The sequence below is a fragment of the Solanum verrucosum genome, unplaced genomic scaffold (assembly GCF_900185275.1).
Source record: "Solanum verrucosum unplaced genomic scaffold, falcon-dt-bn FXZP01000261.1, whole genome shotgun sequence".
Classification (NCBI taxonomy): domain Eukaryota; kingdom Viridiplantae; phylum Streptophyta; class Magnoliopsida; order Solanales; family Solanaceae; genus Solanum; species Solanum verrucosum.
In genome coordinates this window covers 79,266-94,416 of record NW_026019969.1, presented here as the reverse complement: position 1 = coordinate 94,416, position 15,151 = coordinate 79,266, and the positions used below count along the sequence as shown (strand labels likewise).

The 15,151-nt window shown below is 28.3% G+C and overlaps 1 protein-coding gene across 1 annotated transcript; it reads left to right on the top strand.

Annotated features, from left to right (window-relative positions):
- The first annotated feature begins 11,246 nt into the window (after window positions 1–11,246).
- LOC125815439 (methylsterol monooxygenase 1-1-like) lies at window positions 11,247–14,377 on the top strand. The gene is made up of 5 exons (XM_049494908.1): window positions 11,247–11,778; window positions 12,894–13,219; window positions 13,305–13,452; window positions 13,581–13,613; window positions 14,091–14,377. The coding sequence occupies exons 1-5, from the start codon at window positions 11,449–11,451 to the stop codon at window positions 14,154–14,156; spliced, it is 903 nt and encodes a 300-aa protein (XP_049350865.1). The 5' UTR covers window positions 11,247–11,448; the 3' UTR covers window positions 14,157–14,377.
- Window positions 14,378–15,151: the final 774 nt, after the last annotated feature.

Below are 15,151 nucleotides of genomic sequence, written 5' to 3'. Positions count from 1 at the left end.
AAAGTCAAATTTACAAAATAATTAACACCCTTAAGGATATAGTCTAAACAGGTACAAGAGCTTCTAAGATTACAAGGTATAAATACATCAACTAATGACACAGCTTCCACCACGGGTAAGGAAGAGTAGAAGCTATTGGAGATTGTCTTCGTCTTCACCTATGAAACACACCGACTCTGCAATCAGACTATGCCAAAGGCATAACAAGAGTAGTATAAATACAAACCACACGTAGTAGTAGGCATCATGGGTCAACCCGATGCCCACCGCATAATATAAAGAAATCGACTAGCAGAAAACATGCAATAAGGAAGCACATCCCTCAACCTTTATCATCTTGCCTTTACCATTATCATATACCTTAAGTGTACTAGAACACTTGACTCTAACCCCCTTAGTCTAGCACCATGCATCGCTCCGCTCTTGATCATAGCTTAACATTTCTAACTCGTGGAAGAGTTTTCGAATACAACCACTGTCAACTCGGCCACCCACTCACGACATACCCTCACTTCTTCTGCATCACAACTTGACCCTTGACTACACAGAATATCCTATCCAGGCTCACTAACTATTTCAAGTATCAATCTCATTCCTTAGGTAGGATACTACTACTATTTTGACCATAAACATTACTCTACTCCTCATTATTTAAGAACACAGACAACCCCTCTAAACATATTTCATAATAACATCTGGACCCTCGGTATCCTCTTATCAGACCACATACGGTGGGCTCGCTCATTCACAATCAATTCTAACGACTAGATAATAAGCCATTTTATTACAACACAGTAAACACACATATACAAGATGCATAATTCAATTATCTTTTAAGGGTACATACAATTTCCCAATGTCAATAACAGGTAGATATAAATGTCATGATCATTAGTGGTTCTCTCATGGAACACACACCCAAACGGTTAGTGTGTCAGAACGTGACATACGATTCAATATGTGTCGGAACGTGACACCCGATCCAATATATGTGTCAGAACGTGACACCCGACAACACCCGATCCAATAGATGTGTCGGAACATGACACCCGATCCAGTCAGCACAAGCACAACCATAATTACACCTATAATGAACAGTTCATATAGTCACAGGTCCATGGCATGTAATTATTCATACTTAGTCGTCTCATTAGGTTCGATTCATGTTTCTCTAATCCCCTTTCATGTACACACACAATAGGGCCATTAATAAGCATATACAACACCTAACTAGCGGTCGCACCATCCTCTAACTCTAGTTCACAAGACGAGACCTTTCCCCATGGTACACATCATCTTTAGCATAAATTCTACCGTCAATTAACATTACATTACGCAGTGAACTCGAATTTACGACTATTCAATTGAGTAAATCTAGCCTATTTGGGCACCAAACAACTGCAGAGGGATTGTAGCTCCAATCCTGGCTTTCGAACGACGAGACAGTGAATTTTGCCGAGAATCCTTGCGCTAGAAATCTCTTCCTCTTCCTTTCCCAAGCCTAGAGTAGCCTTTTGAGAGTTTCTTGGGTGGTCCTCGCCTCTTTTTGGTGTTTTGGGGAAAAAAGAAAATAAGGCTTCACGTCATTTAAGTTTTGCCCCAACCATCCCGCTCTGACGCTCCCTGTACCGCTGGAGCGCTGCCGCCCTAGTGGGATGGTGGGGTCCAGTTCTCCTGACGTTTTGTCTTTCCTAAATAACGACGGTTCGGATCGTTACAAAGACTTAGAATATTATATTTGTCTCAACTCTCTCTTTCACTACTACACACTAAAATATTATTTCACACTTCTCATCTTTTTTAACTAACACTCCATCTTATATTTCTTGGGATACTTCATAAAGGATGAAACACCACTATTTATAGGTGAAGAAGTGTTTCATATAATCGATGGGTCGAAGAGGAGTAGCAATGTGGGTAGATAAATGTTACATAAGTTACAAGACACTAATGGTCATATGAGTTACAAGAAACTAATGACCACGAGAGTTACTTGAATTAATGGTCATATAAGTTACAAGAACCAATAGTCATCTTCTACCACAATTTATACACACTAACATATGCACTTAATATTTTATTTTAATAATAAAATGCATAAACACCAATATATTTCACCTCAAATAAGTTCTGCAATGCGCAATTCAAATCGGAACTCTAATGCGGATTCAGGCACTAAATGAGAAGCCAAAAAAATACATTTTATATGCATGTCATGTTCTTAAATATACACATCAAGTCATCAACTTAGGTATGCCATCTCCAACTTAAATATACACTTTTCATGATTAATTAATCTAGTAGAGTTGGGTTCTAGAATTTTCAAGAATTAAAAACTAGTAATAAAATAGTATTTTCACTCTAAATTACTAACAAAAAGTTAAAAATAAAAATTCAAAATTCAAAATTCAAAATTATATTCATGGTTAAATACGAACTTGACCAATTTTTTAATATTATTTTAACTTTAAAAACAAAAAAAAATCTTAATCATGAAAAGTGACAGATTGGTGCTGTTAATTGTTTCAGTAATCAAAGCTTCGTCAAATCAACTACTCCTCAGAAATCACTTTTCTTTTGTAAATCAAGAAAAAGTTTCATTTACTTCAAGTTAAAAAGTCTTTTCAAAGACACTTTTACAAAGTATAATGCAACACAAATTATAGTGAAAAGATATTCCGAATTATCAACATTAATTTAAAACAAGAACTTACATTTAAATTTAAAACAATTTGTCCTCTGGTTTGCTATATTTACTTATTTAAAATTATATTACTTCAAATATAGAGTAACAATATTTTCATATACACTTGTGACTTAACATATACATTGATAATTGAATGGTTTAGCATTTAATTATTTATTAAATTTGTAAAATTTCACAATCGAAGAGACAAAAACCACATATTATTGAATAAATATTAAATATGTTTTACGAAAAAATATAATCAATTAAATGTGTCTAACCCAAATTCTAATAACGAAAATTTGGAATTATCAATTAAATATGTCTTTGGTGGAGCAAAATATTTTTCATTTTCTATTGGTAAAAATTTTTGAAGTTATTTTATCTAGAAAAACAATAACTTAAAAATAAAAAAAATGACTTATTTTTATTAAAAATAGAAAAAACAAGTTACTCCACTTATTTTCCTAAATAAACATTTTTCTCCTAACAAACACGCCCTTACTGCTAATATTCTTTTTGAGAAATTATTTTATTACAAAACAAAAAAAAAGACTCACATTAACACTACGTTGGTCCGGTGCTACGTTAATTATTAGGGATCCCTTAATTACACTTGATGGAGGACTAAATTAACATTTATGAAGAGAGAGAGAGAAAAAAATTATTTTAATTTAAAATGCATTGTCAAACCAACTTGGCCTAGCTTATACTATTTCTTTTTATTAAAAATTAATATAGATTAGTTAACATCCCAACCGAATAAACAAAATAGATCCTAAAAGATATATTTCATTAATTAATAACACCTATATATCTAGTAATCATAGTATAAAATACTAACGTTAAGTAGATCAATAAATAAAGTCTACGTGTTTTATTAAAATTTAATTAAGTTTTATATATAATAATTGTTTCGTTTATGAAGGGCAATTTTAAGTTGAAAAATAGTATTAAAATTTAATTAAATAGATAGAAGAAGGATATTCTTAAACTATTTTTAGTGTGTTAAAGATCATTTTAATTAGGAGAAAAAAAGTGAACAAATTTAATTCAATTTTTTGGTCATTTCTAATACACTTGGATTACTACCCCTATTTGCATAAGTTGAATTAATCTCTGATTAGCCGAATAAAACAAAAGAGTTTACGTGGCTAAATATTAGCCTAAATTATCTTTTAAACTCGTCTCCTCTATTCTGTAAAAATAATACTGCTACATAGTACATACTCTACTAGTTAATCACTTTTAGGGCTCTAATTGAAATATATTCATGAATAATTAGGAACGACAATTAAGACGGAATCAGTAGGACAAACTCTTAGGACCGTTTGACCCCAAATATATTTGGAAAAAAGTTAGGAAAATAGTGTTTGGATACAACTTATTATTACTTGACAAATATATTTGTTAAATATTCCAAATTTTCAAATATTAGAAAAAGCTAGTATTTGGGCCTAAGTTTTAATACTTGAGAATTTTTAAAAATTACCCCAAATTCTATTTTTATAAAAAAACACCCCTTTATTAATTCCATCTAATATTTATCTACCAAATTACTCGATTAATAACTAATAACTATTCTTCTCTGCTATCTATATAAAATGTGGCAAAAAAAGAACAATTTATTTTTAATGGGTTATAATTCATCTCGCATCAGTGACAAGTTTGAGTATACGTTTAATATATTGTTCTTGCTCATATAGTTATTATTTTGTTGTTGATTGTTATCAATTATGTTATAAGGTTATTTTTTCTGAACACGTTCATTATAAAATGACAATATAAACTTAAAGGTCTGTTTAATAATTTTTAAAATTCATGAGTATAAATCATATTTTTCTCAAAATCTATGATTAAACATATGATGAAACTTCACTCAAAAATAATTTACTAAAAATATTTGAGAATCTACTGCCAAACACTAGCTTAATGAAACAAAGTAAGGAAATAACCATGGGATAGGACAAAACTTGAATTTTTTAATTTTTAAATGGGATAAGATAGGTGAGTTCAAGTTATTTGCAATTTGTTTCTTCTAAATTCTAGAATATTGTATTTGTTCCATATCATTTTTAAAACTCTATTGATGCTTTGTTTTGTTTTCTCATCTTTTATCAAATAGGATGTATGAATACAATTAAAAAGAATTAATTTTGTTTTGTCGTTAGTTATCAATCTAAATAACTCAAATTTTTTTCTAGAAAAAGGATGACATTATTTTACCTATCTCAAAATGATTGTTTTATACTAAAAATAAAAATTATATTGTTTAGTTGATACCAATTTGTCTTACAATAAAAGGAGATAAAAAAAAACAAAAATAATAAACGAGATAAAGACAAAAATAACAAATGAACAAACAAAAACAATAAATGAAAGGCTAAAAAAAAAAGCACTGCTCGAGTGTGCAAACCGAGGAGATATCTGGGTAATCCCAATATTTGATAGCCTAATGGGTATTCTATTAATTAATTAACAAGTATTTGAACAAATTTAGGTAATTAGTTTGACCAGAGGGACAGTTTTATGTAAATTTTCCCTTGATATCAAGCCACGTGGTTCCTCGTGCTCTAATCAGACAAATCAAATACTCCCTCTGTCCTAATTACATATCCACATTTTCTTTTTTAGTTGTCCTTAATTACTTGTCCATTTTGATAAATCAAGATAGAACAAAAAAAATTTACCCATTATACCCTCAAATAATTACTTTGAAAATGGTAGAACTAGTTTTTAATTCATCCACTTCATAATTAATAGGGGTAAAATGGTAAACTCACTATATCAATTATTGTTTTCTTAATAGGTGTGTCAATTCAAAAGTGGACAAATAATTAGGGACAAATGAATTATTAATTAGCCAGTCTTTAAATTTTAATGGACACTTAAGGTCGTTTGGTGGCCGGTTAGAGTTATGCGAATATTAATAAAATAAAGATTAGTTATGACTTATGAGTTATGAGTGAAATTTATGTATTATTTTATGCAAGAATTACTTTTGTCCAATAATAGTTGTCCATTATTGTTTGACACACCACTTAAAAATAATAAATAATAGACTTTACTAAATTTAATGTTTTGAAAAATGTGTTAGATAATAAATAGCCAAGGTAAAATAGACACAAAAGGTAAATTACTCTTGATTTTTTAAACTGAACAAGTATTGTTGGACAACTATTTTTAATATAGTGAATAAATATTGATAAGCGGAGGAAGTATTAGTTATGCATGAATAAGTTATTTATGTATTAGTTGTTTCATTTTTCCCCATAAAATAATTAATAATACAGACATGTAGTAGTTACACATATTTTTAAATTTTCATCAAAACATAATATTAATTTCATACATGAATAAGTTTACATACTAAACATAAAATAAATTATACCAAAATTAATAATGAATAACACAAATCTTATTCAACTACCAAACACTCTATAAATTAGGGTAATTTAGTAATTTAAGGTATGCAAATGGACCGAAATTTTGTGGATGGCGTGAATTAAACACGTGATTTATGCTACACTCTTCCTTTTAAAATAATGTATCGTGATGACGTGATTTAAAAAAATACTTATTTAAATTATTTATTATTTTAAAGTTTAAAATAAATTGATTATTTTATTCTCATTTAATGTTTATTGGTAAAAAAATTTAAAGACTATAAATAAAAAAATTTGAACAAAATTACGTGTAACTTTCTCAACTAAAATAGAAGCAAAAATCAAGAAGGGAATCTTGTCGAATCTTGTGTAACTCTGACACTAACTTGACAAAAAACTCAGTGCCTCATGTAATTCACCTTAATTGTAAAAAAAAAAATTATTTCATAAATTTATGAATTTTAAAAAATACCTCTCTTTGTTCAATAATATTGGTTCATTATTAACTTTGCATATTTAAAAAAATATAAATAAAGGATAATTTTACTATGTTATTCTTTAAATATAATATCTTGAAAAATGATTATAATTAATTATAAAAATAAGTTTAAAACTAAGTGTAAAATTATTAAAAACTTTCATAAAGTGAATAAGTATTGTAGGACATTTCAAAATAGTATAGCTGACAACTATTGCTAAACGAAGGGAGTTCGTATTCATCAATTTGTGAGATAAGACAGTCGATTAAAATACCAATAAAATAAAAAATAAAATCGTAAACAAACACATCATTTTTGGTGAAATAATTGCATCGTGGACGGACAACATTTACTAATGTCAGTTATTCATAAAAAATAAGTATATGGTTCATCTTTCACTTTCATTCAAATTACGATAATTATTTTTTAGTATTGATTACTTATTTTCTAAAATTTAATATTAAATCAATTAATTAGAATTGTGTGGTAAATTAATTATGTCTTTTTTTTAATGAACATATCAAATTTAAGTATGACAAATAAAAATAAATGTAAAGAGTATTAAATTGTGAGTTATTTGGTTTACAATAAGTTAGTCCCAAAATGATAAGATGGAAACTATTGCTAGTAGTATTATATTTGTTTTGTTAATAATGTACTAATTTGAGTAATTTCTGTTTTATCCTCACAAAATTGTGTACAAGAAGACTTAAATAGTTGCTACTGATTTAAAACTCGAGGAAGTCTTTTGATTAATGAAATAAGGATAATAATTTTGGATATATATTTTATTAAATAATTTTATTTTTATATTTAATAATAAGTATTGTTTAATTTCAAAATTATCTTATTTTATTAAAATAGTGAAAGGTATTTCATACAGAAAAGAAGGTGAAGTAAAATAATTTCATAAAATATTTGTTCTAACGTATATATAATTACGCTATCCCATCTCTCCAAAGTCCAACCACACTACACTATATGAGGGGCTATTGTGTGACCACAAAAGGTATAAAACTTATGAGGACGTGAAGCGTACTCTATATTTTGTTTTTTGATAGTTAAACTGTAGAAATTTTAATCAACATTTTAAGATATGTTTTATCCATCATGTTAATACAAAAATAATTACAACTTATAGTGTATTTTAAAAAAAAAAAAATTCGATCATCCAAACTTCAAATTGATTACAACTTATAGTGTATTTTTTTTTTTAATTTTCGATAATCCAAACTCCAAATTGAAATAATTTAATTTTAAAGATTAATCAATTTAATTCTCGTAAAATAAAAAAATTGACAAAACAAAAATGAATGGGGAAAAACACTTGACGAGAGGGAGTTGCTCGGATGGTAAGCACCCCTCACTTTCAACCCGAATGTTGTGAATTTGAGTCACCAAAGGAGTAAAAAGGGGTGGGAGCTCTTAGGGAGGATAAAAAAAAATATTTAAAAAATGGAGAAAAATACTTATATATTTATTAATCTTTATAGCACGGTGTGGCCACAAAAGGATTCTCTACTTTTTATACATTTTGTTATAAGGTTATAAAAAAGAGAATATGGTGTAGCGGATGAAGTTATCTTTCGTTAATAAGATATTTTAATTTTGAGTCTTGGATATGCAACTGTTTTGGGGAGAGAGTACTTCCTTTGAAGGAATCTTATGCGGTGCGAATTCAAATTAATCAAACTCTAATACAAAAATCAAATACTAAATGAGAAATAAAAAAATATTTTGATGAGAAGTCTTCTCTCCGGTGTTTCTTGATAATGAACTATTTCACGAGATAGTGCATCCTCCAACTAATAACAAATGATTCTGTCTATCAAATAAATTACCTAACATTTTTCTTAATTTTTTTTTTAATGATATTTAAATTTAAAACTTTATAATTCTCGACTTATTTATTGATCAGTAATCAAACATTTCATGTGCAAATCTCATACTAAGAAATTTTTTGGCATCTTTTGTTGTGCGAAGAAAATAGACTTTAATCACATCCTACCTACCACACATGTTATTAAAATAAGATGCATATCAGAAGTGAAATGGGAGGAATATATAAAAAAAACAAGTTCAAAAAATTACTTCTTTCTATTTTAATTTACTTATCATATTTTATATAAAATTAATTATTATTTTTTAATTATTTTTTTGGTTTTAATTTTTCATATATCATAATAAATATCATAAAAATTTTAAAAGATATTTTACATTTAATATATTTTTAATTTAAGATCATAAAAATATTCTTTAAAAAAAAATCATATCAAATCAAATCAAAATCTAATAAATAAATTGAATAGGTGACAAAAAGGCTAAAGACCTATTTTGGCCCTCGAATTTTGCTCACCATTTGTCAGTCAAGGTACTTTTAATTTATTTATTTATAAAAAAAAGACTCAAATATGTTATCGAATTTTTAGAAAAAGTTTATTTATGCTATTCGTTAAATGTTTGACTCGTTTATTGGCTATTAAAGAAAAGGCTCATTCATGTTATTTTTTTAACTCCAGTTTTGTAAAACTATTTTTTACACCCCAAATAAGATTTAACACTTTTCAATTTGTGTTTTTGGATCAAATGTAATTTTTTGCTTCTACTAAGAATACCAAGAACACATAAAGCACATTAACAATTTCCAAATTTCAAACTTGTTCAATTTTTCACGAAATCGTCGCAAATTTCAAGAGTAGTTTCCCTCTGAGCTGGATGTCAAAACTCAATATCTTTTGAGCTCAAATTCAACATAACGCGACAAGATCCACTTGAAATTTCTTTAAAGTTTCAAAACTTCAAATTCTTTAATGGTAGAATTTTCTCCACAACTTCAAATCATTTGAAATTTTGAGTAGACTCAAAAAACACTAGGCGACAAATATCTAATGTAAAAAACAACTACAATAACACAAATCAAAGCAATATTTTGAATTTTTGGGACTAATTTTCATTTTTTGGAATGTTTTTTTAATACGGGTGAATTTTTTAAACTCTACAAATGATCTTAGAATTTTAGTTTTTTTTTTTTAAAGAGATGTAGCCGAAATTTAAGATGATTTCGTGATGAATTAAAGATGTTGAAAATTTGACAGTTGTTTATGTTCTTCATGTGTTGTTGGTGTTTTTAAAGAAAAAGAAGTAAAAAGTGTATATTTAATCAAAAAACTCCAATTAAAAATTGTCAAACCGAGATGTAAAAAATGATTTTACAAAATCGGAGTTAAAAAAATGTCATGAAGAAGTCTTTTCTTTAGCAACAATGACATAGATGAGCCAAATTTTTAACGGATAACATAAATGAATCTTTTCTAAAAGTTTGATGGCATTGCGTTTTTTCCCTTTATTTATTATGAGTAGTATTATTATTTATTAGTTAAGTTTGAATCTTTCTTTCATTATTTCTTACTTTCTTTGCTCCCTTTCCTTGTCAAATATTAGTAGTAGATTTTTTTTATTTGTTCATTTGAATAAATTAAATTAAACCATTTCAACATTAATATAATTAAAATTTTAAATATATTGTTTACTATTTTCTTCGTTCTAATTATGTGGTGTTTTAATTTGTTTATTTTATTTTTAGCTAAGTAATATTTTAGTGTTTAAAGAAAGAATTGATCCTTTCAAAATTATCCTTGTTTATATGATTAAGAATTACTAATTAGATTTTCTTTGATAATAAATAAATTAGTAAAAACACTCTTTATTTATAAGATTTTAAAAAGAAGGTTCTTAAATAAAAATACCACATATTTTAAAACCACGAAAAGAGTATAACTATGTACTTGGGTGTTATTTAATTTTTCTACTCAAAAGCATGTTACTCCACTTATTACTACTCAGTAGAAGAGGCTACAAGTAGGCAGGACTATGTCTGCTTGTATGTCAAGGGTAATTTGGTAATTTAAATATTTTTTTCTTGTCTTTTATTATTTTATATAGATTTAAAAATTATATAAAAAATATTATAAGTTATAATAATTAATAGCTTAAAATATTTAAAATCATATAAAAAATTTACCACATAAATTGGGATAAAGGGAGAGAGAGATATTATGTAAAATACGTAAAATATATTATAAATCACAATAATTAATAACTTAAATATCAAAAAGAACTTGTAAAATTTTTATTAACTTTTGAAATTTCATTTGCATCACATAAATCAACATAAAGAGAGTAATATATATCATGTTACATTCTTTACTTTTAAGTTTGTTTTAAAAAATGCATCTTTCCTTTTTAATTGATTTTCCAATTTCAACTCTTCACATGACATATTTAAATTCAGTAGTGAATGCACATTCTAGTTTATGGATGCTTGAGCACCCATCACATTTTGGAGTCAACACTATTATTTATAAAATAAACCTAGTAATTTGTATGAATATGTGAATTGAGTTAGTACCAACTTTAAATTAAAAATAGTTGTGCATCCACAATTAAAAAATTTCGAATCCACCACTGTTTAAAACTACAAAGCTAAATAAAGTTTTGATAGATTCTATGTATCTTTAAAATAACAACTTCTTCATTTATTTTTTTAATTCGATTCATATTAAATCAAAATCAAACAGATAAATTAAGACGGAAAGAAAATATTATTATTCATCTCATAACAATCTCTACCTTAAAATATTTACACTACACATCCACATTTTTAGTACACCTAATGATAATCCTTATAATTCTCCCCACCACTCTATCCCTATAATTTTAAACAAGTCTATTTTCCTTTCTCCATTACTACATCTTCCTCTTTCTTTCTTTCTTTTCATCTCTTCCCCTCTCTTTCTCTCTCTATATACATAGAGAGAGAAAAACAAACCAAAAACATCAACAAAACAAGTATAAGATCCAACATTGTTGAAAAAAATAATCACATTTTCAAAAAAAAATGTTGCCTTTTGAGAGTATTGAAGAGGCTTCTATGTCTCTAGGGAGAAATTTGACATTTGGAGAGACATTATGGTTCAATTACACAGCAGATAAATCAGATTTCTATCTCTATTGCCATAACACAATCTTTTTGATCATTTTCTACAGTTTGGTCCCTTTACCAATGGTTATGATTGAGCTATTAAGGTCCAAAAAGTTTGAAATTTACAAGCTTCAACCCAAAACTACATTAACTTTATCTGAAATGATGGAATGTTACAGAAAAGTCCTCATGACTTTTGTATTTGCTGTTGGTCCTCTGCAACTTTTTTCATATCCCATCATTGAGGTATGTATCTATCCATGCACTCTTTTTATTTTTTCTTATTTTACACTAAAAAAGTGTCAATATTTCGAAATATGTAATAATCAAAATTAAAATAAATACCCTTAAACTATTCGAAATAAGTTATCTCACTTTGAATGGTTCAAAGACCATCAATTTCAAGTCAAAATAAATACGCAACACCATGTGAGTCCAGGGTGGGGCTAGCTAGAAACGCTTCAGGACGTAAATGAAAGGTGTAATAAACACACAACATCATGTGATCAGTCCTGAGATGGGGCGTAAAAACCCTGAGGGGTAGCTCAGCTGGTAAAGGCCTGGGACAAGTCCTTCAGGTCGCCGGTTCGAGCCCCAGCAGGGCCACTGGAGGCATTACAAACCGGCCGTGTCTCCAGGGCCCCGTGGAACTAACCGTGGTGGACCCGCCTTGAAACAGCGGGACCCGGTGGGTATAGCTAGTCGGGTTCGCAAAGCGACGCCCGGAAACCACGGTAAAAAAAAAAAAAAAAAAAAGATGGGGCGTAAAGAAAAAATGTAGATCTGTAGGGTGTATGTCCTAAAATTTGGCGCGAAAGCCTTTTACTTGGAAGTGTACAACCTGGACGTTAATTTTTTATTTTTTTTTATAAATTATGTTTTTTATTATTGACGTAATGATATGGAAACCGATGATTATTATCATTTAAAAAAAATAATAATTATAATATTATTTGCAGAATTAGTAAAAAATTACTTTTATTACTTATTTTCTTAGTGATAAAATTATAATAATAAAAATACATGAAATATACATCTAGTAAATTCATAAAACTTACATCCCATGTTTCAAGGGTTATGTCTAGATCCATGATGCGTAAAAACCTCGCCCCCTCATCTTTTAAAACACTGAACACTACTTCTTACACTCTATTTTTTATTTTTATTATGTTGTTGAACATAAGGACACCAAAGGTAGCCCATGCATGTCTTAAATTGACGTAGATCTTTCTCACTGAAGTGTATAATAATTCAATGAACCTTAAACGCAACCCAATATTTTATATTATTTTCTCTTTGACACCATGCAAAATAAATTAATTTTTTTTGTTTGTGATTATTAATTTTTGTACTTTGTCCAGTGGGTTGGAATAAGGACAAGTTTGCCCCTGCCATCAGCGTCAGAAGTATTCTGGCAATTAGTTGTGTATTTTGTAGTTGAAGATTATGCAAATTATTGGCTTCACAGAATGCTCCATCACTACAAATGGGGTTATGACAAAATCCACAGTGTCCATCATGAATATGTGGCCCCAATTAGTTTTGCAGCACCTTATGCCCACTGGGCTGAAATTATTATATTGGGCTTAGCTTCTTTTCTTGGCCCACTTTTGGTTCCTTGTCACATGTTTACATTTTTGCTTTGGTTTGTCTTGAGACAAATTGAAGCAATTGAGACTCATAGCGGGTGCGTATAACCTAATTTTATTCTACTATCATAGTGTCATGAGTTTGAATTTTAGTGACATTGCGATTCATTTTTAATTATGTAGGTATGAATTTCCATGGAGCCCATCAAAGTATATACCATTTTATGGTGGAGCTATATACCATGATTATCATCACTTTGTTGGGGAAAGTTGTCACAGTAACTTTGCTTCAGTTTTCACTTACTGTGACTACATCTATGGAACTGACAAGGTCAGTTCAACGTATAAATATTTAATCGTGAACCCAAAAATTATGATGATTATAGGTCGAGTGGCAAGTTTATAACTCATAAACTCTAAATTTTCTATAGGAGTAATATTTTTGTTTGTTTGTTGCAGGGATATCGATACCAGAAGGAAGCCTTCGAAAAGGTATCAACATAACATTTTTTTTTTTTACATAATACGACAAAATTGAAGAAAAAGAAAAAAGAAAACCTTAATATAATTCATAAAACATTTCTTTTTTTTTCAGAAACAAAAAAGAATTCGTGAAAAATGTAATTATCTAACCTAATGTTCATTGGCTTTTGAGTTAATTTCTATGATGGTCACTCAACTAATATTTTATTATCTCAGAAAGTCATATTCTTTGTTAAATAAAAAATTAATATCAAGAAGAAATGCGACTTTCTAAAATAATAACTATTAGTTGAGCAACCATATAAGAAATCAACTTTTTTTTTTCTTACGATAGAAAGAAATACAATAAAATATCTTTATAACAAACAACATCATTTGTTCAGATACTTTTTTGGTTGCTATAACGTAATGTTATTATAAAGAATGACTTTTATAGATGGATTTGTCTGCTAAATTATGTAACTTGTGTCTTGTGAATAATGACAGAGAAGAGAGAAACTGAGAATGGAGGAGAAGGTTAATGGATCAGCACCTCTTTTCAAATCTGAATAAATGCAATCACTTTTTTGAAACCTTTTTGTTGTTCTTGTATTAAATATGTAATCCTGTTCTCTTTGTATTTCGAGACAAGTTGATTTAGTAAAACGTTGGATTAATTAAGTAATGTGAATGTACGTGTTGTGTTTCTCTATCAAGCACTATATATATATATGGAGTGCTTGCATAGTTTGTATCTTTTTTTCTAAAATAATGTAAACCTTAAATTGTAGTAACACTTTGTAGTTCTATAATAATCTTCTATATGCTACTAAATTGAGCTATGCTATTATATTTTCTTAAATGTGTTTATCAAAATAAGTGTATTTAACATTGCACTAATTACCAACAAGTTATTTAATCCGATGGAATTGGAAAAGGAGGATTATAGCGTAGAGAAGTGGTCCAAAGCTCTTTTAAAAAATATAAATAAAAAAAATAGCAAAAGCGTTGCAAAGTACTTTGTTATTCATAATAAGGAGAGAAAAATATTGAAAACACTCTTAAATTTGGCACTAATTATTAGTTTCATCCCCGAACTATTGACAACCTTAAAAACACAATTTTACTTGATTAACTTGACTTAAATACACCTCCGATTTGGCAACATGAGTGAAATCCACCTCTAAATTCTCGTCAAATTTAAGAGTGTTTTCAACACTTTTATCGGCTTTTTATTAAGAAGAGTTACATACTCCCACAAGAGTTTGAGACCACTTGTTATGTCATGTTGTATATCGGGAGTGTATCTAAGTTTAGTTAGTCAAATAAAGAGGTGTTTTTAAGGCTGTCAATTGGTTGGGGATGAAACTAATAATTTGCTCCAAATTCAGGGGTGTTTTCAATACTTCTCTCTTATAAAAATATATAGTTTAAAATTGAGACTAATAAAACCATTCTTGTTTTATTTTTTCTGAAAAAAGAAAAAACTCTCTTAAAGGTTGAAAATTGAGGAGTTAAAGACCAAATCTGGCCTAAAGATCATATTTACTTTTAGCTTCCAATTAGTT

Excerpts from the sequence above, each read along its gene's own strand:
- LOC125815439 (XM_049494908.1), top strand. The coding sequence starts at position 11,449 with ATGTTGCCTTTTGAGAGTATTGAAGAGGCTTCTATGTCTCTAGGGAGA. Across the intron at positions 11,779-12,893 it reads TTTCATATCCCATCATTGAG|TGGGTTGGAATAAGGACAAG; the intron begins GTATGTATCTAT and ends TACTTTGTCCAG. Across the intron at positions 13,614-14,090 it reads AGAAGGAAGCCTTCGAAAAG|AGAAGAGAGAAACTGAGAAT; the intron begins GTATCAACATAA and ends GAATAATGACAG.